At 38.3% G+C, this 27,340-nt stretch overlaps 1 protein-coding gene across 3 annotated transcripts in view; it reads left to right on the top strand.

Annotated features, from left to right (window-relative positions):
- The window catches only part of cnih3 (cornichon family AMPA receptor auxiliary protein 3), a 101,660-nt gene that overhangs the window by 57,108 nt on the left and 17,212 nt on the right, over window positions 1–27,340 (top strand). For all 3 annotated transcript variants that reach the window (XM_061924428.1, XM_072911935.1, XM_072911934.1), the window contains exon 4: window positions 26,978–27,090. In XM_061924428.1, coding sequence (XP_061780412.1) covers window positions 26,978–27,090 — 113 coding nt within the window. The remainder of the gene's footprint in view (window positions 1–26,977; window positions 27,091–27,340) is intronic.

Genomic DNA, 27,340 nt, shown 5'->3' with positions numbered 1-27,340 from the left:
TATATTCTCAAAGCTTTGACAATATACATTTTAGATTGAGACCAGTCTAACCCTAGAACCTTCTATCCCGCACACCCAAAATGGTCTCCCTTCCCAACGCCAAAAACCTCTCTTCCCTTCCACCTCCCTAGCCATGACAAAAGCACAACGTCTCCCTAGCCATAATACATTCCAAAGAACTCAAGGTTAACACACACAGTATACTTGCTGACAGAGCATCAAGAGAAGAAGTGGAAAAGACGAGCTGTTTTCAAATATGACAAAGAAATGGAAGAAGTACAACTTAAATTCGGATATATGTAAATATCTGCCTCTGACAGGAGCTGGTACTTTTCCTACAGAGTATAGTACCGTTTTTGATTCATTAGTACCGCGATACTATGCTAGTACTGGTATACCGTACAACCCTATTGTTGTGGCTTGTGCAGCCCTTTGAGACACTCATGATTTAGGGCGATATAAGTAAAGATTGATTGATTGATAACACACTAACACACATTAACACCACCAGGTAGTTACGATGTAAAGGGATGGTTTTGATGTTCATTTTTCCCATGGTGTGTGAACACACCGGAGACTGGGGAAGTGTTTTGTGTGTGAGTGAAGCGCGGAGGTGGAGGTGTGTTATGTCAGCATCAAATTAGCAATCAAAGCTAAAAGAGTGTCAGATTACTTTGCTTTCTTTTCACTCCTTTTTTCAGGTGTGGCGGCTAATATATTGCTGTGGTGCACCGCCACCATCCTGAAGGGGGAACCCTGAAGCGTGTATGAGATTGAGTGGAGTACAGTATGTACATTCCAGCTGTACATTATGTACATTCCAGCTGTACAGTATGTATAACCCAGCCGTACAGTGTGTACAGTATGTATAACCCAGCCGTACAGTGTGTGGAGCGTGAGTGGGAAGACTGCAAATGTCGGTCAGTCAGAATAATGAGCTTATGTGCGAAGGCTTTGGTGTGAGCAGGAAGGAAGTCCTCCTTCAGTGGAGAAGACTGCAGGAAGGGGAGGGAGGGAATTAGGCGGGCGAGGGAGAGGATGATAATAATAAGAGAGGAGAAAAGGGGGAAGGGAAGCCCATCTTTGACAGGGAAACAGGATCTGCAAGAAATTAATATTAATAGCACTGTGAGTCACAACATACCTTCTCAACATGCTATTGACTTCCATCTTTTATACATTTCTGTTGTCACACTGAAGCTCTGCACATGTAAGATAGATGACAAGAAAACCTCTTATTAAAATAATAAAGGTACACTGTCTTGCCAAAAGTATTTGTCCACCTGCCTTGACTCACATATGAAGTTGAAGTGCCATCCCATTCCTAACCCATAGGGTTCAATATGATCAGAGGTGGGTAGAGTAGCCAGAAATTGTACTCAAGTAAGAGTACTGTTACTTTAGAGATTTATTACTCAAGTAAAAGTAAGGAGTAGTCACCCAAATATTTACTTGAGTAAAAGTAAAAAGTATGTTGTGAAAAAACTACTCAAGTACTGAGTAACTGATGGGTAACATACACACACATATCATATATATATATATATATATATATATATATATATATATATATACATATATATATATACACACACATATATATATATACACACACATATATATATATATATATATATATATATATATATATATATATATATATATATATATATCCATTTCCATCCATTTTCTACCGCTTATTCCCTTATATATATATATATATATATATATATATATATATATATATATATATATATATATATATATATATATATATATATATATATATATATATATATATATGTATGTGTGGGAAAAAAAATCACAAGACTACTTCAGCTCTACAGGCCTGTTTCATGAGGGGTTCCCTCATGAAACAGGCCTGTAGAGATGAAGTAGTCTTGTGATTTTTTTTCCCACACATACATATATTGCGCTCTACTACGGTATCGAGCACTATTTTTTGGATAACCTTATTAAGACATATATATATATATATATATATTAGAGTCCGCGGATTATCCGCGGATCGGGCGGATGAAATAAAAAAAAATAAGATTTTATCCGCGCGCGGATCGGGTCAGGCAAATTAATTAGATTTTTTTTTTTCTTTTTTTTTTTTTTTTGCGGGTGGCAGTTAAACCAATTGGTAAATATATATACATAGTTAAATGTTGTTACCCACATACGAAAAACGAGCAGGCACCTGCAGCATATGCCACAACAGAAGAAAAAAAAAGAAAAGAGATGGACACTTTTACGAAGCGGAGAAGGGACGCCTCGCCGGGGTCCGGGACCGAGGCCCCTTCCCCCGAGAGGGCCCCACCGGGAGCCGTAGCTGAGGCGATCCGCGAGAAGGGCCCGACGCACGTCCAGGGTCACCACCGCGCCCACCGCACCGACACCCCGCCTCGTCCGCTTTCGCCGCGGCCGGCGTCACGCGCAGCAGGTAAGCAGCTTACCTGCCCGCCACCCCCGTGGCCGGGGGCTCGTAACATGGGTCACTCCGCGCGCTCCGCCCGCGCAGCTTACCTGCAGGAGAACAAAGGACTTCTTTCATTTAAGGTTTGTGATAAACCATCAAACTCATTCGTTAAAAGGACTCTATAGTAATATAAAGCGAATTTTTCTGGACATTATCATGCAAGAAAAGTTTATTTTTGGGATCGCGATCACCGCGTAATGATTTTTAAAGGTTGCATTACATTATTAACTGTCCCATGTGATCAGCCAGTGCGATTGGAAGTCCATGCTCAATTATTGCCTCCGTAAATAAAACTTCGGCATTTATCACATCCAAAGAATCTGTTTGGGCGATGAAAAACGTTGAAAGTTTTCCACTTGTATCGCTAGCAACGGCATTAGACTTGTGTTTTTTTGTCCCAACGTGGTCTTTTACATCGCTAATTCCTCCGTGTCCGATCGAAAAATCTTGTCTGCACAAGGTGCAATTCGCGTAGTTTTCACCCTTTTTTTTTTTTTTTTATTAATATTAGATATATAACAACGGGCGGATGGCGGGCGGGTGCAGTTCTGATCAAACGTTACATCGGGTGGATGGCGGATGGTTGACGACTTTCTGACGCGGTTGCGGATGAAATAAATTGCCTATCCGCGCATCTCTAATATATATACACACACACACACACACATATATATATATATATATATATACATATATATATATATATATATACACACACACACATATACATATATATATATACAGTATATAATTTATATTTATTTATTTTGCCGTTTTTGTTTACATGTTAAAGGTGTTTTAATGAATATACATGCATGTTTAACATATAGATTCCTTTCTTTCATGAAGACTAGAATATAAGTTGGTGTATTACCTGATTCTGATGACTTGCATTGATTGTAATCAGACAGTAGTGATGATAACGTCCACGTTTTCAAATGTCTAATACCACATGAAAGTGGTTGGTTTTTGGCATCTTGTTTGTCCAGCTTCCATATTTGTTTTTATACACTTTACAAGAAATACATTGGCGGCAAACTCCGTAGCTTGCTAGCTTGTTTGCGCTGGCTTTCGGAGACTCTTATTTTGAAAGCGCAGGCGCGATGGAGCGGCACTTTTATTGTGAAGACAGGAACTGTGTAGTCAGTCTTTAGGCTTTTGACGGGATGTACGGTTGAAATAAAAAAGGGTCTTTTTTCCTTCACACTTTTGATTGATTGATTGGAACTTTTATTAGTAGATTGCACAGTACAGTACATATTCCGTACAATTGACCACTAAATGGTAACACCCCAATAAGTTTTTCATCTTGTTTAAGTCAGGTCATGTGACCGCCTGGCTCTGTTTGATTGGTCCAACGTCACCAGTGACTGCATCTGATTGGTGGAACGGAGTGAACGTCACCAGTGACTGTATTTGTTGAAACGCAGGCACTATGAAGGTCTGTCTGACAGACCAAAACAAACAAAGTGTGCATTAACAGATCGATAAAAATTAGTAGCGAGTAGCGAGCTGAATGTAGATAAAAGTAGCGGAGTAAGAGTAGCGTTTCTTCTCTATAAATATACTCAAGTAAAAGTAAAAGTATGTTGCATTAAAACTACTCTTAGAAGTACAATTTATCCCAAAAGTTACTCAAGTAGATGTAACGGAGTAAATGTAGCGCGTTACTACCCACCTCTGAATATGATGTTGCAGAGCTTCAACTCTTCTGGGAAGGCTGTCCACAAGGTTGCAGCGTGTCTTTATAGCAATTTTCCACCGTTCTTCCAAAAGCGCATTGGTGAGGTCACACACAGGTGTTGGTCGGAGAAGGCCTGGCTCTCAGTCGCCGTTCTAATTCATCCCAAAGGTGTTCAGGTCAGGACTCTGCGCAGGCCAGTCAAGCTCATCCACACCAGACTCTGTCATCCATGTCTTTATGGACCAGTGCTTGATTTGATACACCTGTGGCCGGGCCAAGTGATTAGTGATTCTCATCATTTGGATGGCTGGCCAAATACTTTAGTCAATATAGAGTTTACATCAAGTAGTCACATGATGGTTACAACATCTTAACTGTGATGTTAGCTGGCTACAAAAATACCAATCAGCATATTGATTTTAACTGTCCTCTTGTAGCGAAATACCGTTATCAGGATACTGTCATGTCTGTGTAATCATGTTTTGTTTTAGTCATGTCATGTTTTGTTTTGTTTAGTTATTGGACTCTTTATTTTCTGGCTTTTCACTCCCTTGTCTTGTTTCCATAGTTACCCATTAGTTTCACCTGTTCCACGTTTGGACTCATTGTGCACTCTTGTTTGTCACCATAGCAACCCATTAGTTTTCACCTGCCCTAACGACTCACGCACCTGTCTTTAATCATGTCACTATTATTTAAGCTTCCAGTTGCCAGGCTGTCTGTCTGGCGACATCATACCCCTGACTCTCTGCTTCACACTTTGTTTACCTCTGCGCACTTCATGCCATGCCCAAGTAAGTTGTTTCTATTCATGCCACAGTTAGCGACTTTTGTTCATGTCCTTAGTTTTTTTGCCCACGTGCAAGTATTGGTTTCATTTGTCAAGTTTGTACTTCCGCCTTGTGCGCGCCTTTAGTTTGTTCTTTTTGTAGTTATAGTGTTTAAATAAATCATGTCTTCACCTTCACGCCATGTCTGGTCCAAATGTTCATTTGCACCACGGGAGAACAAACCACGCCATAGTCCAAGTCTTGACAGATACATCCTTACTGAGTACTGTATCACTTTACATGTGAGACTTAAATAATAGCTTACCTTACCTTACCTTACCTTAGACTTTAGGTCCTTCCGTCCTCCAGAGGGCATCGAACCTCTGTAGTCACTTTCACCTTCCATCCAACACCATGATTTCTTGGTGTATACCTGCACCGTGTATACCTGCACCATGTATACCTGCATCATGTATACTTGCACCATGTACACCTGCACCATGTACACCTGCACCATTGTTCACTTTGTATGTACTGAGGTGAGTCTTTTCTCACATGCTAAGCTCGGCCAATCAGATTTGAGGATCTGGAGGAGTGTGGTGGTGAGTAGCAGGGATGCCTGGGTAAAAAGGGATGTCCTCTGAGGTTTCCATAGGGCTGTTTGATCCTTCACTACAAAGGCTCGCACACACACACACACACACACACACACAGAAAATCTTGTTTTTCATGAGCTATGTACTAGTATCCCCCTCAAACCTTCTCATGTTGCACAATGAGATGTAAGCATGAAATAAAGTGTACATTCTGTGTGTAAAATATATCTTTTTATGAACATTTCTGCAATCTAGTAACAGCATTTCGTTATTAATATCCATAAATGGACATTCTTAATACATGACAGTAAAATAAGCAGACGTGTGATTGAGGAGTCATAGTGTAAGCATCTACCATGTGTGTGGTGGCGGACTTTTTGTGTGGCCTTAAACGCATCAGTGGCTAAGTGGCATGAGTGTGTGTGTGTGTGTGTGTGTGTGTGTGTGTGTGTGTGTGTGTGTGTGTGTGTGTGTGTGTGTGTGTGTGTGTGTGTGTGTGTGTGTGTGTGTGTGTGTGTGTGTGTGTTGTGCAGGTGAGAGCTGCTGTTGATAGAACAAGATGACAAAGAGTTGGTTGAAGTCTTGGTTTTATGGTTCAGATGGGATTTAATGTTGTGCACAGCATAGATTTGCATTTACGCCTCAGAGGGAAGGTTGTATCTTCCAGGGGTTTCTAGACCGTGCTAAAGTCTGACATGTGCCACAGATCACGTCAACAAGTTTGCCAACACACACAAATAAACATACATACAAACTGGGATGGATTGGACCTACAGAAGGATCTCGTCCTAAACTACCAAAGTTTGTGTGTTTAAACTAGGGTTGTACGGTATACCAGTACTAGTATAGTATCATGGTACTAATGAATCAACAATGGACGGTATACCAGTACTAGTATAGTATCATGGTACTAATGAATCAACAATGGACGGTATACCAGTACTAGTATAGTATCATAGTACTAATGAATCAACAATGTACGGTATACCAGTACTAGTATAGTATCATGGTACTAATGAATCAACAATGTACGGTATACCAGTACTAGTATAGTATCATGGTACTAATGATTCAACAACGGACGGTATACCAGTACTAGTATAGTATCATGGTACTAATGAATCAACAATGGACGGTATACCAGTACTAGTATAGTATCATGGTACTAATGAATCAACAATGTACGGTATACCAGTACTAGTATAGTATCATGGTACTAATGAATCAACAATGGACGGTATACCAGTACTAGTATAGTATCATGGTACTAATGAATCAACAATGGACGGTATACCAGTACTAGTATAGTATCATGGTACTAATGAATCAACAATGGACGGTATACTAGTACTAGTATAGTATCATGGTACTAATGAATCAACAATGGACGGTATACCAGTACTAGTATAGTATCATGGTACTAATGAATCAACAATGTACGGTATACCAGTACTAGTATAGTATCATGGTACTAATGAATCAACAATGGACGGTATACCAGTACTAGTATAGTATCATGGTACTAATGAATCAACAATGGACGGTATACTAGTACTAGTATAGTATCATGGTACTAATGAATCAACAATGGACGATATACCGGTACTAGTATAGTATCATGATACTAATGAATCAACAATGGACGATATACCGGTACTAGTATAGTATCATGGTACTAATGAATCAACAATGTACAGTATACTGGTACTAGTATAGTATCATGATACTAATGAATCAACAATGTACAGTATACCAGTACTAGTATAGTATCATGGTACTAATGAATCAACAATGGACGGTATACTAGTACTAGTATAGTATCATGGTACTAATGAATCAACAATGTACGGTATACCAGTACTAGTATAGTATCATGGTACTAATGAATCAACAATGGACGGTATACCAGTACTAGTATAGTATCATGGTACTAATGAATCAACAATGGACGGTATACCAGTACTAGTATAGTATCATGGTACTAATGAATCAACAATGTACGGTATACCAGTACTAGTATAGTATCATGGTACTAATGAATCAACAATGGACAGTATACCAGTACTAGTATAGTATCATGGTACTAATGAATCAACAATGAACGGTATACCAGTACTAGTATAGTATCATGGTACTAATGAATCAACAATGTACGGTATACCAGTACTAGTATAGTATCATGGTACTAATGAATCAACAATGTACGGTATACCAGTACTAGTATAGTATCATGATACTAATGAATCAACAATGGACGATACATCCAGCAGTGTTTTAGCTACTTCTAAATCACTAATCCTGGTCTCCATGGCAACAAATAAATTATGTTTCTTACATGTACCATTATCACTGGAGGACGAGAAATAGCTAAACATGCTTCACTACTGTCATGTCTCTTGATCATGTTTTGTTTAAGTCATGTTCTGTTTGGTTTTTGGACACTTAGTTCCTGCTTTTTCACTCTTGTTTTGTCACCGTAGCAACCATTAGTTTTCACCTGTCCTCGTGTCATGCACCTGTCTCACGCTTTGCACTCGCACACCTGTCACTAATCATGTCACTGCTATTTAAGCCTGTCTGTTTCTGTTGATCGTCCTGGTGACATTATCCTTTCTACCTCTGCTACCTTTCATTCCAAGCCATAGTTCCATGCCATAGTTCCATGCCATAGTTCCATGCCATAGTTCCATTCTATAGTTCCATGCCATAGTTCCAAGCCATAGTTCCATGCCATAGTTCCATGCCATAGTTCCATTCCATAGTTCCATGCCATAGTTCCATGCCATAGTTCCAAGCCATAGTTCCATGCCATAGTTCCATGCCATAGTTCCATGCCATAGTTCCATGCCATAGTTCCAAGCCATAGTTCCATGCCATAGTTCCATGCCATAGTTCCATGCCATAGTTCCAAGCCATAGTTCCATGCCATAGTTCCATGCCATAGTTTTCATGCTGTTTCCTGCCACAGTAAGTGTTGTTTTCCTTTTCATGTTCATAGTCTCTTTAGTTTTGTTTCATTAGCCAAGTTTGTTCTCCGCCATTGTGCGCGCCTTTTGTTTGCTTCCTTTTTTTGTAGTCTGTTGGTGTTTAAAATAAAATATGTACTTACATTCAGGCTTTGCCCGCGCCAACTTTCCTTTGCATTCCCGGAAAACAAACCCCAAGATCCACGTTTTGACAACTACACACCGTAGGAGGATACAATAGCTCACCGCCGTCACAATGTAAACAAACGCCATGGGTGGATCTACACCTGACATCCACTGTAATGATACCAAGTATCTAGTCGATACTACTATGATTACATCGATATTTTTGTATCCTTTTTTAAAATTGTATATTATGTTTATAAAGTCAGTAAATATGTCCCTGGACTTTGAATATGACCAATGTATGATCTTGTAACTACTTGGTATCACATCCATACCTAAATGTGTGGAATCATCCAAAACTAATGTCAAGTATCAAAGAAGAGAAGAATAAGTGATTATTACATTTGAACAGAAGTGTAGATAGAACATGTTCAAACAGAAAATAAGCAGATATTAACAGTAAATGAACAAGTAGATTAATGATCCTTTTTTACAGTTTGTCCCTCACAATGTGTAGAAAATAATAGGTGTATAAATGACACAATATGTTACTGCATAATTAGGAGTCTTTGTTTGTTTACTTACTACTAAAAGACAAGTTGTCTATTTTATTTAAGGACTAAATGACAATAATAAACATATGTTTCATGTACACTAACATTTGTTGTTACAATAAAGACAATAATGACATTTTCTGTGGTCCCCTTTATTTAGAAAAGTATGGAAACTAGAGATGCGCGGATAGGCAATTTATTTCATCCGCAACCGCGTCAGAAAGTCGTCAACCATCCGCCATCCACCCGATGTAACGTTTGATCAGAACTGCACCCGCCCGCCATCCGCCCGTTGTTATATATCTAATATTAATTTTTTTTTTAAAAAAGGGTGAAAACTACGCGAATTGCACCTTGTGCAGACAAGATTTTTCGATCGGACACGGAGGAATTAGCGATGTAAAAGACCACGTTGGGACAAAAAAACACAGGTCTAATGCCGTTGCTAGCGGTACAAGTGGAAAACTTTCAACGTTTTTCGTCGCCCAAACAGATTCTTTGGATGTGATAAATGCCGAAGTTTTATTTACGGAGGCAATAATTGAGCATGGACTTCCAATCGCACTGGCTGATCACATGGGACAGTTAAATGTTTGTCATGCAACCTTTAAAAATCATTACGCGGTGATCGCGATCCCAAAAATAAACTTTTCTTGCATGATAATGTCCAGAAAAATTCGCTTTATATTACTATAGAGTCCTTTTAACGAATGAGTTTGATGGTTTATCACAAACCTTAAATGAAAGAAGTCCTTTGTTCTCCTGCACCATGCATGCGCTTTGGCCTTGCTTCGTGTTTGGTGCGCAATCCTGTCGGCTGTATTTCACAGCACGACATACTGTTAAAAGTGTTTATACTATTTATGCTTTCAAGTCCAAGTTGAAGAAATCTTGTTAAATGTTGACAGCATAACTACCAAAATACAGAAGTATGTCCTTAATATTTTTGCAGTGCTATTTCTGTTGAAAAGTTCAAATGATTACATTAGAGATGTGATGTGCCACTTTTCAAGTGTCTGATGGATTAAATTAATTTTCATGAATTTTTCATATTTTGAATTCTTTTGAAAGGCTTACAAAAAAACTACATTTGAATTGTAATTCCATGCTATTGACAGGACTATTAATTTTAATGAAGTTAGCTTACCATGTTTACAGTATGATAATTGTGATAGAAATGTGAATTTTAGGCACAGAATATTTTTTACAAATGAACAAGGCAGTAGATTATACAAGCTTGGACAGAAAGTTAATAATGACACCAATTTTTTTTTAAATGGAATTGTTTAGTACTGTATTACCATTTGTTTACTGTAAAAAGTGTTTATACTTTCAATTAACAAATTGAAGTCTTGTGAAAGGTTGACAGGATAACTGGCATTAACTGTCAAAATAATTTCAAACTATTGAAGTTAGCTTACAGAATAAACATGTCAATCAACCCATATGATTTTTGCTGTAATATTTTTGTTTTGAAAAGTCACTGTGACTGATAGAAAAGTGATGGTTTTAGCAACATTTTAACCTGTCTGAATGCTAATAATCATTTTGCGTCGGGGGGCGAAGCCCTGAACCCTCCACCAGGACTTTGTCCTGGACCTACCGGGGCCTGCGGCCCTTGGACCCTGGCTACTAGGTTTTTCTGATTTCAAAAGTTGGCAGGTATGGTGAGGTTATAAAGCTTTTGCCTGTTAAAGAAAGGAGACTGATCCAATGCAGCACAGACTTTCGCGTGCCACGCTGTCACGACCCAGACGCACACCAGTGCGCAATCATATGGGAGCCGCGCTGAGCGCACCTCCAAGCGCGTCTCGCTGCCGGCGACGGCCAGGTATGGGCCCAACGCTCCAGCGCCATCCATTTTCAGGGCTAGTTGATTTGGCAGGTGGGTTGTTACACACTCCTTAGCGGGTTCTGACTTCCATGGCCACCGTCCTGCTCTCTATATCAACCAGGGTGAGCCCCACCCCTTTCGTGAGCGCACTGCGCGCGGAGTGACCCCTGTTACGCGCCCCCGGCAACAGGGGTGGCGGGCAGGTAAGCTGCGCGGGCGGAGCGCGCGGAGTGACCCCTGTTACGAGCCCCCGGCCACGGGGGTGGGGGGCAGGTAAGCTGATTACCTGCTGCGCGTGACGCCGGCCGCGGCGAAAGCGGACGAGGCGGGGTGTCGGTGCGGTGGGCGCGGTGGTGACCCTGGACGTGCGTCGGGCCCTTCTCGCGGATCGCCTCAGCTACGGCTCCCGGTGGGGCCCTCTCGGGGGAAGGGGCTTCGGTCCCGGACCCCGGCGAGGCGTCCCTTCTCCGCTCCGTAAAAGTGTCCATCTCTTTTCTTTTCTTTTTCTTCTGTTGTGGCATATGCTGCAGGTGCCTGCTCGTTTTTCGTATGTGGGTAACAACATTTAACTATGTATATATATTTACCAATTGGTTTAACTGCTACCCGCAAAAAAAAAAAAAAAAATCTAATTAATCCGCCCGACCCGACCCGCGCGCGGATAAAATCTTTTTTTTTTTTTTTTCATCCGCCCGATCCGCGGATAATCCGCGGACTCCGCGGTTGTGTCCGCAAACCGCGCATCTCTAATGGAAACACATTTTGGTACCGTTACCAACATATTGGTACACTAGTTTAAACCTTTGCTTCAGCTGGTGAGACCACATTTCTTAGACAAGTTACATGTGTGTCATATTTAATTTAGCAGATAGACACTTTGGTAATAAATCTGCTATAAACATGTCTCGAGTCACATCTCCAGCCAAGTGTAAGACGACGTTTAGAATGAGCCTGCAGGCTGCAAGTCTTATACCATGTAACATGGCAGCAACTCACTGCCAGGACTAGAATCCATCATGGCTGCTTCAGGCTGGAAGGACATCAACTGCAACGTTGAAAGTCCTCAGATGTTTAGTGAGATGCTTTAATGAATTTGGAACATCCTGCAGGTGTGCAGGCTAATTGGGAACAGGTGGGTGCCATGATTGGGTATAAAAACTAGCTTCCCAAAAAAATGCTCAGTCTTTCACAAGAAAGGATGGGGCGAGGTACACCCCTTTGTCCACAACTGCGTGAGCAAATAGTCAAACAGTTTAAGAACAACGTTTCTCAAAGTGACATTGCAAGAAATGTAGGGATTTCAACATCTACGCTCCATAATATCATCAAAAGGTTCAGAGAATGTGGAGAAATCACTCCACGTAAGCGGCATGGCCGGAAACCAACATTGAATGACCGTGACCTTCCATCCCTCAGACGGGCACTGTATCAAAAACCCACATCAATCTCTAAAGGATATCACCACATGGGCTCAGGAACACTTCAGAAAACCACTGTCACTAAATACAGTTTGTCGCTACATCTGTAAGTGCAAGTTAAAGCTCTACTATGCAAAGCCAAAGCCATTTATCAACAACACCCAGAAACGCCGCCGGCTTCTCTGGGCCCGAGATCATCTAAGATGGACTCATGCAAAGTGGGAAAGTGTTCTGTGGTCTGACGAGTCCACATTTCAAATTGTTTTTGGAAATATTCGACATCGTGTCATCCGGACCAAAGGGGAAGCGAACCATCCAGACTGTTATCGACGCAAAGTGCAGCATGTGTGATGGTATGGGGGTGCATTAGTGTCCAAGGCATGGGTAACTTACACATCTGTGAAGGCACCATTAATGCTGAAAGGTACATACGGGTTTTGGAACAACATATGCTGCCATCTTTTTCATGGACGCCCCTGCTTATTTCAGCAAGACAATGCCAAGCCACATTCAGCACGTGTTACAACAGCGTGGCTTGGTAAAAAAAAAAGAGTGCGGGTACTTTCCTGGCCCGCCTGCAGTCCAGACCTGTCTCCCATCGAAAATATGTGGCGCATTATGAAGCGTAAAATACGACAGCGGAGACCCCGGACTGTTGAACGACTGAAGCTCTACATAAAACAAGAATGGGAAAGAATTCCACTTTCAAAGCTTCAACAATTAGTTTCCTCAGTTCCCAATCGTTTATTGAGTGTTGTTAAAAGAAAAGGTGATGTAACACAGTGGTGAACATGCCCTTTCCCAACTACTTTGGCACGTGTTGCAGCCATGAAATTCTAAGTTAATGATTATTTGCCAAAAAAAAATAAAGTTTATGAGTTTGAACATCAAATATGTTGTCTTTGTAGCATATTCAACTGAATATGGCTTGAAAAGGATTTGCAAATCATTGTATTCCGTTTATATTTACATTTAACACAATTTCCCAACTCATATGGAAACGGGGTTTGTATTTGAAGGTCCAAGAAGGTTGTTAAACAGGCTGAGTAGAATAGTGAGGGAGTTCCACTTCCTGTCACACCTCAGATTGTTCCACACCTAACGTCTGCTTTACCTCCCGACCAAATGTGGATGACTTATTTTTATACCCTTTTTTTTAGAGTGGTGTACTGAGCTGCATTTGACATTTAAGTTGAGGCCTGCATGCTGCTCTTGAAATATCTCTGATGACTTATGTTCACTCACCTTCTCGTCTAAGGTTTACCTTTTAAGCATTGGTGTGCACGCCTACGTAAACATTGATCTCCACCGCCTCACACTGACACATCTCCAGCATCCACTCATGGCCTCCCAACAACACCCTGACTAACTTCTGCACTCGCTGGCAGCTTGAAATGTTCACACTCTCACCTTCTAACTCACTTTTAACCTCCATCATGTCCTCCATCTGGTCATACCAAACCCCAAAAGCAGTGAAGTTGTCACGTTGTGTAAATGGTAAATAAAAAGAGAATACAACAAATCCTTTTCAACTTATATTCAATTGAATAGATTGCAAAGACAAGATATTTCATGTTCACTTTTTTGCAAACAATCATCATCTTTTCCACTTTGCATCAGTCCATCTTAGATGAGCTCGGGCCCAGCGAAGCGTTTCTGGGTGTTGTTGATAAATGGCTTTGGTTTTTCATAGTAGAGTTTTAACTTGCACTTACAGATGTAGCGACCAACTGTAGTTACTGACAGTGGTTTTCTGAAGTGTTCCTGAACCCATGTGGTGATATCCTTTATACACTCATGTGTAAGGCTGAAACGACGCGTCGACGTAGTCGACGTCATCGGTTACGTAAATACGTCGACGCCGTTTTTGTGCGTCGGCGCGTCGCATATTTACGTCACACTACTGTCATGGCGGAGCGCAAAGCAGACGATGCGAGCGAGGGGAAAAAAGCACGCCAAAAGTTGTCAAAAGTGTGGGAGTATTTCAATAAACGGCCTAATAATGTTGTTGTATGCACACTGTGTCGAGCGGAAATGGCCTATCATAGCAGCCCAACGGCTATGAACGAACATTTGAAAAGAAAACCCCCGACAGCGTTCTTGCCATCACCATCAACAAGTCAATCGTCCGCGTGCGTATACGTTGTCATCATTACACAAAAACATGAATGTGTCATTTGTATCTGCGTTGTAAATTCATAAACTAAAGCACCGTTTGCTCTGAGAGGCGCGTTTGGCGTGCCTGTTCAGTGTTTACAAAGACGCGCTCCTCTTTAACGCTGTGGAGAGGCGGCGGCGGCGAGCGAGCGGCGAGGCGGGGCGCGCCGGGAGCGACGCCGCAAGAGACAGGGGACGACGAGCGAGCGAGGAAGAGGAGCTGAAAAGCGAGGAAAGAAAGAGAAAAGAGTTGGAAGAGAAAAGACTTTGTGTAAAATTAAAAGATTGTAAACCTGGCAAAGCCGTCTGGCGTTCAGTCTGTCGGTCCTGAAAGAACGCCACGGCACAAGACGTGTCACAAACGCTAACGTTAATTAGTTGTGCAAATACCTTTTACAACATTAACAGTTACATATACTATGTACAAACCAACAATTAACTTTCACTTTAATCATACTATCATTGTTGTGTTATTAAGCAAAATAAGCAATACTTTTACTTTTGTTGAAATGTTTACACTGTACACTTTTTTTGTATTGGATGTTTAGCTTTATTTTTGCACATTTTAGCAAATAAGCAATACTTTTACTTTTGTTGAAATGTTTACACTTGTTACAGAATATTTCCGTTTTGCACTTTTTTGTATTGGATGTTTATCTTTATTTTTGCACATTTTAAAGCAAAATAAGCAATACTTTTACTTTTGAAATGCTTATACTATTCCAGAATATTAAGATTTGCACTGGATGTTTACTTTTATATTTGCACATTAAAAAGCAAATAAGCTACTTTTAATTTTGTTAAATGTTAAAAGTTTTAAATGTTTACATTGTTACAGAATATTTTGTCATGTTGTTGTCAATGTTGACTGAGTGGCCATACTTTTTTTTTTGTAAATAAAAGCCATGCCTTTTGAAAAAACTGGCCTACTTTTTTTTTTTCCTCTTCATTTTAAATAAATAAAAAAAATCGGTAAAAGGAAAAATAATCTATAGATTAATCGAAAAAATAATCTATAGATTAACCGATTAATCGAAAAAATAATCTATAGATTAATCGATAGAAAAATAATCGTTAGCTGCAGCCCTACTCATGTGGCTTTTTGATGCAGTATTGCCTGAGGGATCCAAGGTGTATAATATCATGGCTTACCTGCAGTGATTTCTCCACATTCTCTGAACCTTTTGATGATATTACATTGAATATTGTCAGGACTTGGTCTTGGGTGTTAGCTTTTCCGGGATGCAACGGAAAGTTGGCTCGGGCGAGACGGGAATGAAGGTACATGATTTATTTATTATTATCAAAAAAAAGGAATAAACGAAAAGCGCGCACAGTGGCGGAGAATAAACTATGAAACCAAAAGACTATAGCAAAAAAGTACAAACGAAAAGCACGCACAATGGCGGAGAACAAACTATGAAACCAAAAAGACTATAAACATGGAACAAAAACTTACTTGGCTTGGACAAAAATAGTTGCATGAAGAATGGACATGGAAAGAATGGACAGAGCATAAATGTGGTGAGGTCGTCAGAAAGACAAACTGAAAAGAATGAACTTAAATACTATGGACATGATTAGTGAAATCAGGTGCGTGACGTGACAGGTGAAAACTAATGGTTGCTATGGTGACAAACAATAGTGCACAATGAGTCCAAACGTGGAACAGGTGAAACCAATGGGGTAATCATGGAAACAAGACAAGGGAGTGAAAAGACAGAAACTAAAGAGTCCTATAACTAAACAAAACATGACTTAAAACAAAACATGATTACACAGACATGACAAATATAGGTTGAAAAGGATTTGCAAATCATTACATTTTGTTTTTATTTACACATTTACACACCACGCCAACATCACTGGCTTTGGGTTTTGTAGTTGATTGCGGTGAAAAAGTGTCATTAGTAAAGTACAGCATCCTCCGAGTCTCAACACTGTTTTTACATTTGATGTAGACTGACAAAAAGAGGTTTATTGACGTGGAAGGCTACTCCTGATGTGGTTTGTTGTCGACAACAAGACACCGTCGTTAAGTGCAGCAAGTCCAACGCAGGAAATATCTTTTCACTGGTGAAAGCAACAAGCAGTATCGCACTAAAATGAACTTGATATCAAACAGGACACACAGCAGACGACAACACACACGCACACATTCATGACGGGAATACTGGACAACAAATCAATGAATGAAGTGACAAACTTGGCATCCAAACAACACACCGTTTGTTGACATGACCGCCACGGAAGCTCATTCAGAGGTAACACAAACCACTCAAAGGAGCTGGCGTCAGAACCCACAAACTGCAGTCTGCCGCTGCTAACTGCTAAAGCTAACAAACATGGCTCTGTCGGAACCCTTGATGACGTCACACATCGCTAGGCAACAGGCCACGCCTTGGTTTTGAGAGCACATGCCAGATATGTTGTATATATATTTATATACATGCAGTCAGCTTTTGGCCCCCTGTCAAATGTATTTAGCCCAACGTGGCCCCCAAGTCAAAAGGTTTAGACATTCTGTTTGAGACGGGCAACAAATATACAATCTGTGTCACTAAAGGGCAAAAAAAAAATTTTTATTATTATTATTTTTATTTTATTTTATTTATTTTTTAGCAGTGTCAACAGAAGCAGTTTTTATTTTCAAAGGAGCTGAAATGATTTGTCACTGAGAACGTCACACCTTAATATGAGGGGCCGTTAGGGACATTATTCAGAATTACCTCTTACATACACTACTGAAATGCTCTCACATTAACAACTGAAATCTTTTTCTTTTATACACACTACTGAAACACTCTTATAAACACTACTGAAATGCTCTTACATACACTACTGAAATGCTCTTATAAATACTACTGAAACACTCTTATAAACACTACTGAAATGCTCTTACATACACTACTGAAATGCTCTTATAAATACTACTGAAACACTCTTATAAACACTACTGAAACACTCTTACATACACTACTGAAACACTCTTATAAACACTACTGAAATGCTCTTACATACACTACTGAAACACTCTTATAAACACTACTGAAATGCTCTTACATACACTACTGAAACATTCTTACATACACTACTGAAACACTCTTATAAACACTACTGAAACATTCTTACATACACTACAGAAACACTCTTATAAACACTACTGAAACATTCTTACATACACTACTGAAACACTCTTACATACACTACTGAAACACTCTTATAAACACTACTGAAACACTCTTATAAACACTACTGAAACATTCTTACATACACTACTGAAACACTCTTATAGAATGTTTCAGTAGTGTTTATAAGAGTGTTTCAGTAGTGTTTATAAGAGTGTTTCAGTAGTATATGTAAGAGCATTTCAGTAGTGTTTATAAGAGTGTTTCAGTAGTGTATGTAAGAGCATTTCAGTAGTGTTTATAAGAGTGTTTCAGTAGTGTATGTAAGAGCATTTCAGTAGTGTTTATAAGAGTGTTTCAGTAGTGTATGTAAGAGTGTTTCAGTAGTGTTTATAAGAGTGTTTCAGTAGTATTTATAAGAGCATTTCAGTAGTGTATGTAAGAGCATTTCAGTAGTGTTTATAAGAGTGTTTCAGTAGTGTGTATAAAAGAAAAAGATTTCAGTTGTTTGTGTGAGAGCATTTCAGTAGTGTATGTAAGAGGTAATTCTGAATAATGTCCCTAACGGCCCCTCATACCTTAACACCCGTCATTCTCATTGGAGTGTCAGCTGTGTTCCACAGCCTGGTCTCACAGGATGTAAGATCCAGTACAGTATAGATGATGTAAGATCCAGTATAGATGATGTAAGATGTAAGATCCAGTATAGATGATGTAAGATCCAGTATAGATGAGCCATGAATGAAGGCATCTTGGTGCTCAGATGGGTGTCAGCACGACTCCCTCTGCCAACAACCCCCGGCACTGTCAACGCCACACGACTGAGTCCCAGATGTCAACACCACAGGACTGAGTCCCAGATGTCAACAACACAGGACTGAGTCCCAGATGGGGCGCCTCTGTCAACACTCACTCAACACCCAAATGAGTGGCCTGGCAATGAGAAGGGGCGTCCATGCTCCAGTGAACTTGGACATCTGCTGTGGAAGAAGGACACGGTCCCAGACCTTGTCCAGTATTTCACACTTGACAAAAACCACAATGGACACCTAGACTTAAATGTTGTCTTGTAACAAGGATAGAGTCTAATTCTTATTTGACAAAAACCACAATGGACACCTAGACTAAATGTTGTCTTGTAAGAAGGATAGAGTCTAATTCTTATTTGACAAAAACCACAATGGACACCTAGACTAAATGTTGTCTTGTAACAAGGATAGAGTCTAATTCTTATTTGACAAAAACCACAATGGACACTGTCGGAGGCAGATATTTACATATATCCGAATTTACGTTGTACTTCTTTCATTTCTTTGTCATATTTGAAAACAGCTCGTCTTTTCCACTTCTTCTCTTGATGCTCTGTCAGCAAGCAAACTCTGTGTGTTAACCTTGAGTTCTTTGGAATGTATTATGGCTAGGGAGACATTGTGCTTTTGTTATGGCTAGGGAGGTGGAAGGGAAGAGAGGTTTTTGGCGTTGGGAAGAGAGACCATTTTGGGTGTGCGGGATAGAAGGTTCGAGGGTTAGACTGGTTTCAATCTAAAATGTATATTGTCGAAGCTTTGAGAATATATACAACAAAATACCTATTCTGTCTCTGGTGGTTTTTCAACTCAGCTTTAAGTGTCGGAAAGAACTTGGGAGCGAATTGTGACTTGGATTCCCTGGGAGGAACAACTGGTCCAAAACGCAACAACACCTAGACTAAATGTTGTCTTGTAACAAGAATAGAGTCTAATTCTTATTTGGATCCAAGTGAATGTGTTCGTCTTTGATGTTAGCACACATCTAGGGTTGACCTTATATGGTGTTGCTTCCTGTGGAATCTTGAGAAGCTGATGTTTGGAATGACATGTGCAGTGGGCAGGATCCACTGTCACTAAGTGATGCAGGCACCTTCCTGATGTTCTTTGTGGTCCAAGGAACATCTACACTCAAAAGATCCTTTTTGCACCCATTTCCAAAAAACGTTTTTTTTTTAAATACACTAATAACCATTTTAATTTAACATTTAGTCCCGTACTGATAATGATAACAGGGGAGTCCAGTTGTTGTATCTTGTTTTCTTACACTTCTGAGTAGAGATGGATACCGAAAATTCCTTATTGGGTCCGTACAGGACGACCGTTAAGATTCTAGACCGTTTCTCGCAAAAATGATTTGGTTATGCAAACCAATTGTTGCAGCAGCTGTCCGGGTGGCTGGTCTCAGACAATCATGGAGGTGCACCTGCTGGATGTGGAGGTGCTGGGCTGGTGTGGTTACACGTGGTCTGCGGTTGTGAGGCCGGTTGGATGTGCTGCCAAATTCTTTGAAACCCCTTTAAAGACGGCTTATGGTAGAGAAATGCTCTGTCCGCATGCCGACTGAGACATCTGTGGCATTGTGCTGTGTGATACAACTGCACATTTCAACGTGGCCTTTTATTGTGGGCAGTCTAAGGCACACCTGTGTAATAATCATGCTGTTTAATCAGCATCTTGGTATGCCACACCTGTGGGGTGGGATAGATTATCTTGGCAAAGAATAAATGCTCACTAACACAGGTTCAGACAGATTTGTGAACACAATTTGAGAGAAATATGTATTTTGTGTATATAGTCAAAGTTCCCATCCTCACCTATGGTCAAGAGCTTTGGGTTATGACCGAAAGGACAAGATCACGGGTACAAGATCTACGTTCCCATCCTCACCTATGGTCATGAGCTTTGGGTTATGACCGAAAGGACAAGATCACGGGTACAAGATCTACGTTCCCATCCTCACCTATGGTCAAGAGCTTTGAGTTATGACCGAAAGGACAAGATCACGGGTTCAAGATCTACGTTCCCATCCTCACCTATGGTCATGAGCTTTGGGTTATGACCGAAAGGACAAGATCACGGGTACAAGATCTACGTTCCCATCCTCACCTATGGTCAAGAGCTTTGAGTTATGACCGAAAGGACAAGATCACGGGTTCAAGATCTACGTTCCCATCCTCACCTATGGTCATGAGCTTTGAGTTATGACCGAAAGGACAAGATCACGGGTTCAAGATCTACGTTCCCATCCTCACCTATGGTCATGAGCTTTGAGTTATGACCGAAAGGACAAGATCACGGGTACAAGATCTACGTTCCCATCCTCACCTATGGTCAAGAGCTTTGAGTTATGACCGAAAGGACAAGATCACGGGTACAAGATCTACGTTCCCATCCTCACCTATGGTCATGAGCTTTGAGTTATGACCGAAAGGACAACAAACGGCCCAAATGAGTTTCCTCTGCTGGGTGGCGGGTCTCTCCTTTAGAGATAGGGTGAGAAACTCTGTCATCCATCAAAGTAAAGCCACTGCTCCTCCACATGGAGAGGAGCCAGATGAGGTGGTTCGGGCATCTGGTCAGGATGCCACCCGAACACCTCCCTAGGGCACGTCCGACCGGTAGGAGGCCACGGGGAAGACCCAGGACACGTTGGATAGACTATGTCTCCCGGCTGGCCTGGGAACGCCTCGGGATCCCCCGGGAGGAGCTGGACCAAGTGGCTGGGGAGAGGGAAGTCTGGGCTTCTCTGCTTAGGCTGCTGCCCCCGCGACCCGACCTTGGATAAGCGGGAGAAGATGGTGTCTTCCTTCTTTATTTGCTCTGATTTCATCACTGCGTGAACCAGCGAGTTACCAAATGTCAATTATTTTATGTTTTGAAGAAAAGACCTGTAATTGCTGAGTAGGAGTAGGTAGAGTTATGGTGGTGCCGTGCATTTAAACAAGATGGTGGACAGAATGTGTGTTTGCTTTTTAATGAGCTTTTTGTTCGTAGAGATGTTCGTAGTCACCCATGCATACGGCCTTGTTCAGTGAATATATTTAGCTTTTGTTTTAACAGCATTTTCTTGCAGCTCTTGCTGACTTCCTGAGAAAATGTCTTCATGTGCTATTAAGGTTTCAATAATGCATGCATCACATGGATTTGACTGCCCTTTAAACACTGCATATACATCATAATAATCATACATTTAAACACTGCATATACATCATAATAATCTTACATTTAAACACTGCATATACATCATAATAATCATACATTTAAACACTGCATATACATCATAATAATCATACATTTAAACACTGCATATACATCATAATAATCATACATTTAAACACTGCATATACATCATAATAATCACACATTTAAACACTGCATATGCATCATAATAATCATACATTTAAACACTGCATATACATCATAATAATCATACATTTAAACACTGCATATACATCATAATAATCATACATTTAAACACTGCATATACATCATAATAATCATACATTTAAACACTGCATATACATCATAACAATCATACATTTAAACACTGCATATACATCATAATAATCATACATTTAAACACTGCATATACATCATAATAATCACACATTTAAACACTGCATATACATCATAATAATCACACATTTAAACACTGCATATACATCATAATAATCACACATTTAAACACTGCATATACATCATAATAATCACACATTTAAACACTGCATATACATCATAATAATCATACATTTAAACACTGCATATACATCATAATAATCACACATTTAAACACTGCATGTACATCATAATAATCACACATTTTAACACTGCATGTACATCATAATAATCATACATTTAAACACTGCATATACATCATAATAATCACACATTTAAACACTGCATATACATCATAATAATCACACATTTAAACACTGCATATACATCATAATAATCACACATTTAAACACTGCATATACATCATAATAATCATACATTTAAACACTGCATATACATCATAATAATCACACATTTAAACACTGCATATACATCATAATAATCATACATTTAAACACTGCATATACATCATAATAATCATACATTTAAACACTGCATATACATCATAATAATCATACATTTAAACACTGCATATACATCATAATAATCATACATTTCATTTACAAAGCACTTACTGTTTATATTTGTCAATCAGAGTCGTAATCTTACTCAACAGAAGTCACAATTTTATAAGAAAACTAACATTTTGGCAATATTATAATAATGATAATCGGAAATTTTACTTGGCAAAATTATGACAAAAGTCATAATTTTACTCAAAAATGTTTACTTTTGTATGCACATTAAATCAACAAAAAATCCTGACTTTGGAGCAATGTTCACGGACTCTAGTATTTGGCTCTCTATTAGATGCAATGTTATTGGGACCATGATTTATGTCCTCACTTGTTCACACCTCCTCATATGGAAGCTACTTTTCCTTGTTGGTGTCTCAAGAAGGGCATAAATACAACACACACACACTCTTGTATATGTTCCTTTCTTGAGACCTGAGAATAATGCCTCCCTCTTTAGGACCACCCTTTCTAGATATATAAAGAAGTGTATTTACAACATTAATAATATATACATACTATGCAAATATAAAAAAGCTTGTTGTGAAAAATGATATGGAATTTCACAAGAAAAAGGTCACAATATCAGAAGAAAAACGTACAATTTTGACGGTATTATAATAAAAGTCCTAATTTTACTCAACACAAGTCAAAATGTTACAAGAGAAACTGAACATTTGTGCAATATTATGATAAAAGTTGGAATTTAACTCAACAGTCACAATTTTACAAGAAAAGCTCAAAATGTTGGCAATTTTATGAAAAGAGTCGTGATTTTATTCGACAAAAGTCACAATTTTATAAGAAAACTAACATTTTGGCAATATTATGATAATAATCGGAATTTTTATTTGGCAAAATGACAACAAAAGTCATAATTTTACTCAAATGTGTACTTTTGTATGCACATTAAATCAACAAAAAAAATCCTGACTTTGGAGCAATGTTCACGGACTCTAGTGTTTGGCTCTATATTAGATGCAATGTTATTGGGACCATGATTTTGGTCCTAACTTGTTCACACCTCCTCATATGGAAGATACTTTTCCTTGTTGATGTCTCAAGAAGGGTAGAAACACAAGAACACACACACATGTGTTGTGGTATACAATGTTTGTAGTGGTGTCCTTGGAGCATGCAGGACCAGTAAAAGAGGAAGTGTGTTCCTGGGTCCTCCTGGTGCTACTAAAGCATGATGTCATAATGAGAATCAAGATGAATTGTTGCAGAGTAGTTCAAATAACATAAAAGTAAAGGACATGTGCATGAGGTGTGAAGATGTAATGGTACATTTGGTGGGGGTCCTAACTGGGTCACTGGTCATTGTTCATAATGCTATTTTATTTGCTGCTGGGTGAATATTTGATTAGCTCTCATCAATGAATAATATGTATCAGACAAACTGTAACAAGGTTTCAAAAGAAATGTTGGGCTTGCAAACATGCATAGCGTGACGTGCACATTCCCCCCCCCCAAAAAAAATAAATTTTTGTTCTACAGCCATTGTTTTTCACCCTTTTAAAACAGTTCTTTTTGAGAGATGTAGTATTGAAGCCTTGAGTCACTCCTCTATATTGGTTATTCTTGTTTAGTCGTCAAAACATGCCAAGACATCTCTTCTCAAACACTTCCAGCTCCACAATAACAACCGCTCTATCTGTAGTAACAAAATAAAAAAATAGTTTTACATAAAAATCCTACGGAGCCCCTAAAGGGAATTGGGGGTTTAATCACCAAAAATGATTCCCGGGCGCGGCCACCGCTGCTGCCCACTGCTCCCCTCACCTCCCAGGGGGTGATCAAGGGTGATGGGTCAAACGCAGAGAATAATTTCGCCACACATAGTGTGTGTGTGACAATTATTGCTACTTTAACTTAACATGGGGGGGGAAATGTTTTTTTTTTTTTTTTTAGACATGTATCTCGTGCGCACCAGAAACTTTTTATAAAGTTATAAAAAAAAATTGAAAATATTTTTAATTTATTATTATTTAAAAAAAAAAAATTTAAGTGTTTTTAATTATTTTTTTTAGACATGTATCTTGTGCGCACCAGAAACTTTTTATAAAGTTATAAAAAAATATATATATATTTTTTTAATTTATTATTATTTAAAAAAAAAAAAATTATTATTTTTTTATTATTTTTTTAGACATGTATCTCGTGCGCACCAGAAACTTTTTATAAAGTTATAAAAAAAAATTACAAATATTTTTAATTTATTATTATTTTTAAAAAAAAAATTAAGTTTTTTAAATTATTTTTTTTAGACATGTATCTCGTGCGCACCAGAAACTTTTTATAAAGTTATAAAAAAATATATATATTTTTAATTTATTATTATTTAAAAAAAAAAAAAATTAAGTTTTTTTAATTATTTTTTTTAGACATGTATCTCGTGCGCACCAGAAACTTTTTATAAAGTTATAAAAAAAATATATATATATTTTTAATTTTTTATTATTTAAAAAAAAAAAAATTAAGTTTTTTTAATTATTTTTTTTAGACATGTATCTCGTGCGCACCAGAAACTTTTTATAAAGTTATAAAAAAAATATATATATATTTTTAATTTATTATTATTTAAAAAAAAAAAATTACGTTTTTTTAATTTTTTTTTTTTAGACATGTATCTCGTGCGCACGAGAATTTTTTTTATTTTATTTTTATTTTTTTATTTTTTTTGGACATCTCGTGCGCACGAGAAACGTGTAAAAAAAATAAAATTATAACATTTATGTTTTATTTTTTATAACTTTATAAAAAAAAAAAGACATGTATCTCGTGCGCACCAGAAACGTTTTATAAAGTTATAAAAAAAAATAAAAAATATTTTTAATTTATTATTATTTAAAAAAAAAAAAAAAGTTTTTTTAATTATTTTTTTTAGACATGTATCTCGTGCGCACCAGAAACTTTTTACAAAGTTATAAAAATAAATTAAAAATATTTTTAATTTTTTATTATTTAAAAAAAAAAAAAATTAAGTTTTTTTAATTATTTTTTTTAGACATGTATCTCGTGCGCACCAGAAACTTTTTATAAAGTTATAAAAAAAAATTAAAAATATTTTTAATTTATTATTATTTAAAAAAAAAAAAATTACGTTTTTTTAATTATTTTTTTTAGACATGTATCTCGTGCGCACGAGAATTTATTTTATTTTATTTTTATTATTTTATTTTTTTTGGACATCTCGTGCGCACGAGAAACGTGTAAAAAAATAAAATTATAACATTTATGTTTTATTTTTTATAACTTTATAAAAAGTTTCTCGTGTGCACGAGATACATGTCTAAAAAAAATAAAAATAAAATTATGGGGCTTTGTAAAATCCTGTTTGGTCAAAGATGTTTTGTAATGTAATCTGTGATTGTTCTACCTAAATAAATGCTAGTACGTCAGTTAAGGAATATAGAGGACATTTTCTGGCAGATTAAAATAAAGTGTATATTTTTTTATAGCATGTCCTGGTTGAAATTTCTCAATTACAAAATGTTTGGCAGACTGAATATGACTTTTTATGAATAAATAGAGAATATTAAGACATTGTGGTACAAATGACATTACTAAACATCTTTGACAATCAAAGCATGATCGTGACAATGCACATTATTTGTTATTAACGCATGTAACTGCTATCTAAACATGGCGTAGCACCTCCTCTGAATGCAAGTGCTCCTACAGCAGGAATTGAAATTCTGAATACCTGCAAAATACAAAGTCTTTTATACAACTGATCCAATACTGATTTGTTGTGGATACGAAACAAAAAAGGTAAAGATATTCTCCCCTCATATTAACGTGATTCCTACGCCCTTGATTGACAGTTAGTTTAAGCAGGTTGTGTTTAAGACCAAGGACAAGAATGTTGCATCAGACTGATAAGAACCGCCATAAGTAAAACCTTCATCTTTGACTAACATCTCCATAATCTCTTCTGGCACATTTATCCATCAGGATCAGATGAATATGTTCTAAAAAAGGAACAGCTCAGGATTTTAATTGAAATGATGCAGGCATTAAAGAAGATTATTTTGGCATCCACACATCAACTAAGATGGGTTTAATATAGTTGTTTATTAATACAGTTGGGATTTTATAAGAAATGATTCAATCAAAGAAGGAGTCTCATCACCCTGACACCACCAATGAGAGAAAAGGAACATCTTAAAGTCCTTTTAGATCGGTGGATTTGACCATCATGCACAATAAACACTCACTACAATAAATGATGTTATTATTATTCATCGCTACAATACATTTCCACGTGTTAATAGGATGACTCATGTTTTCTTTCTATGTCTCTCCGTCCTGTAGTTGGTGCTGCCGGAATATTCCATCCATGTTCTCTTCTGCATCATGTTCTTGTGTGCCCAAGAGTGGCTGACTGTGGGCCTCAACATCCCCCTGCTCTTCTACAACACCTGGAGGTGAGTGGAAGTGTGTGTGTGTGTGTGTGTGTGTGTGTGTGTGTGTGTGTGTGTGTGTGTGTGTGTGTGTGTGTGTGTGTGTGTGTGTGTGTGTGTGTGTGTGTGTGTGTGTGTGTGTGTGTGTGTGTGTGTGTGTGTGGAAGACAAATGTTGTGTTTATGTAACATTCTTCAACATGTGCCATCAAACTTTGCATCTTTCATGAAACTTTCCTGTGCATTCTAGAATATGTCATGACTGCATGAGTCAC

This window comes from Nerophis lumbriciformis, linkage group LG29, assembly GCF_033978685.3.
Source record: "Nerophis lumbriciformis linkage group LG29, RoL_Nlum_v2.1, whole genome shotgun sequence".
Taxonomy (NCBI): Eukaryota; Metazoa; Chordata; class Actinopteri; order Syngnathiformes; family Syngnathidae; genus Nerophis; species Nerophis lumbriciformis.
This window is presented reverse-complemented; position numbering and strand designations above follow the sequence as displayed.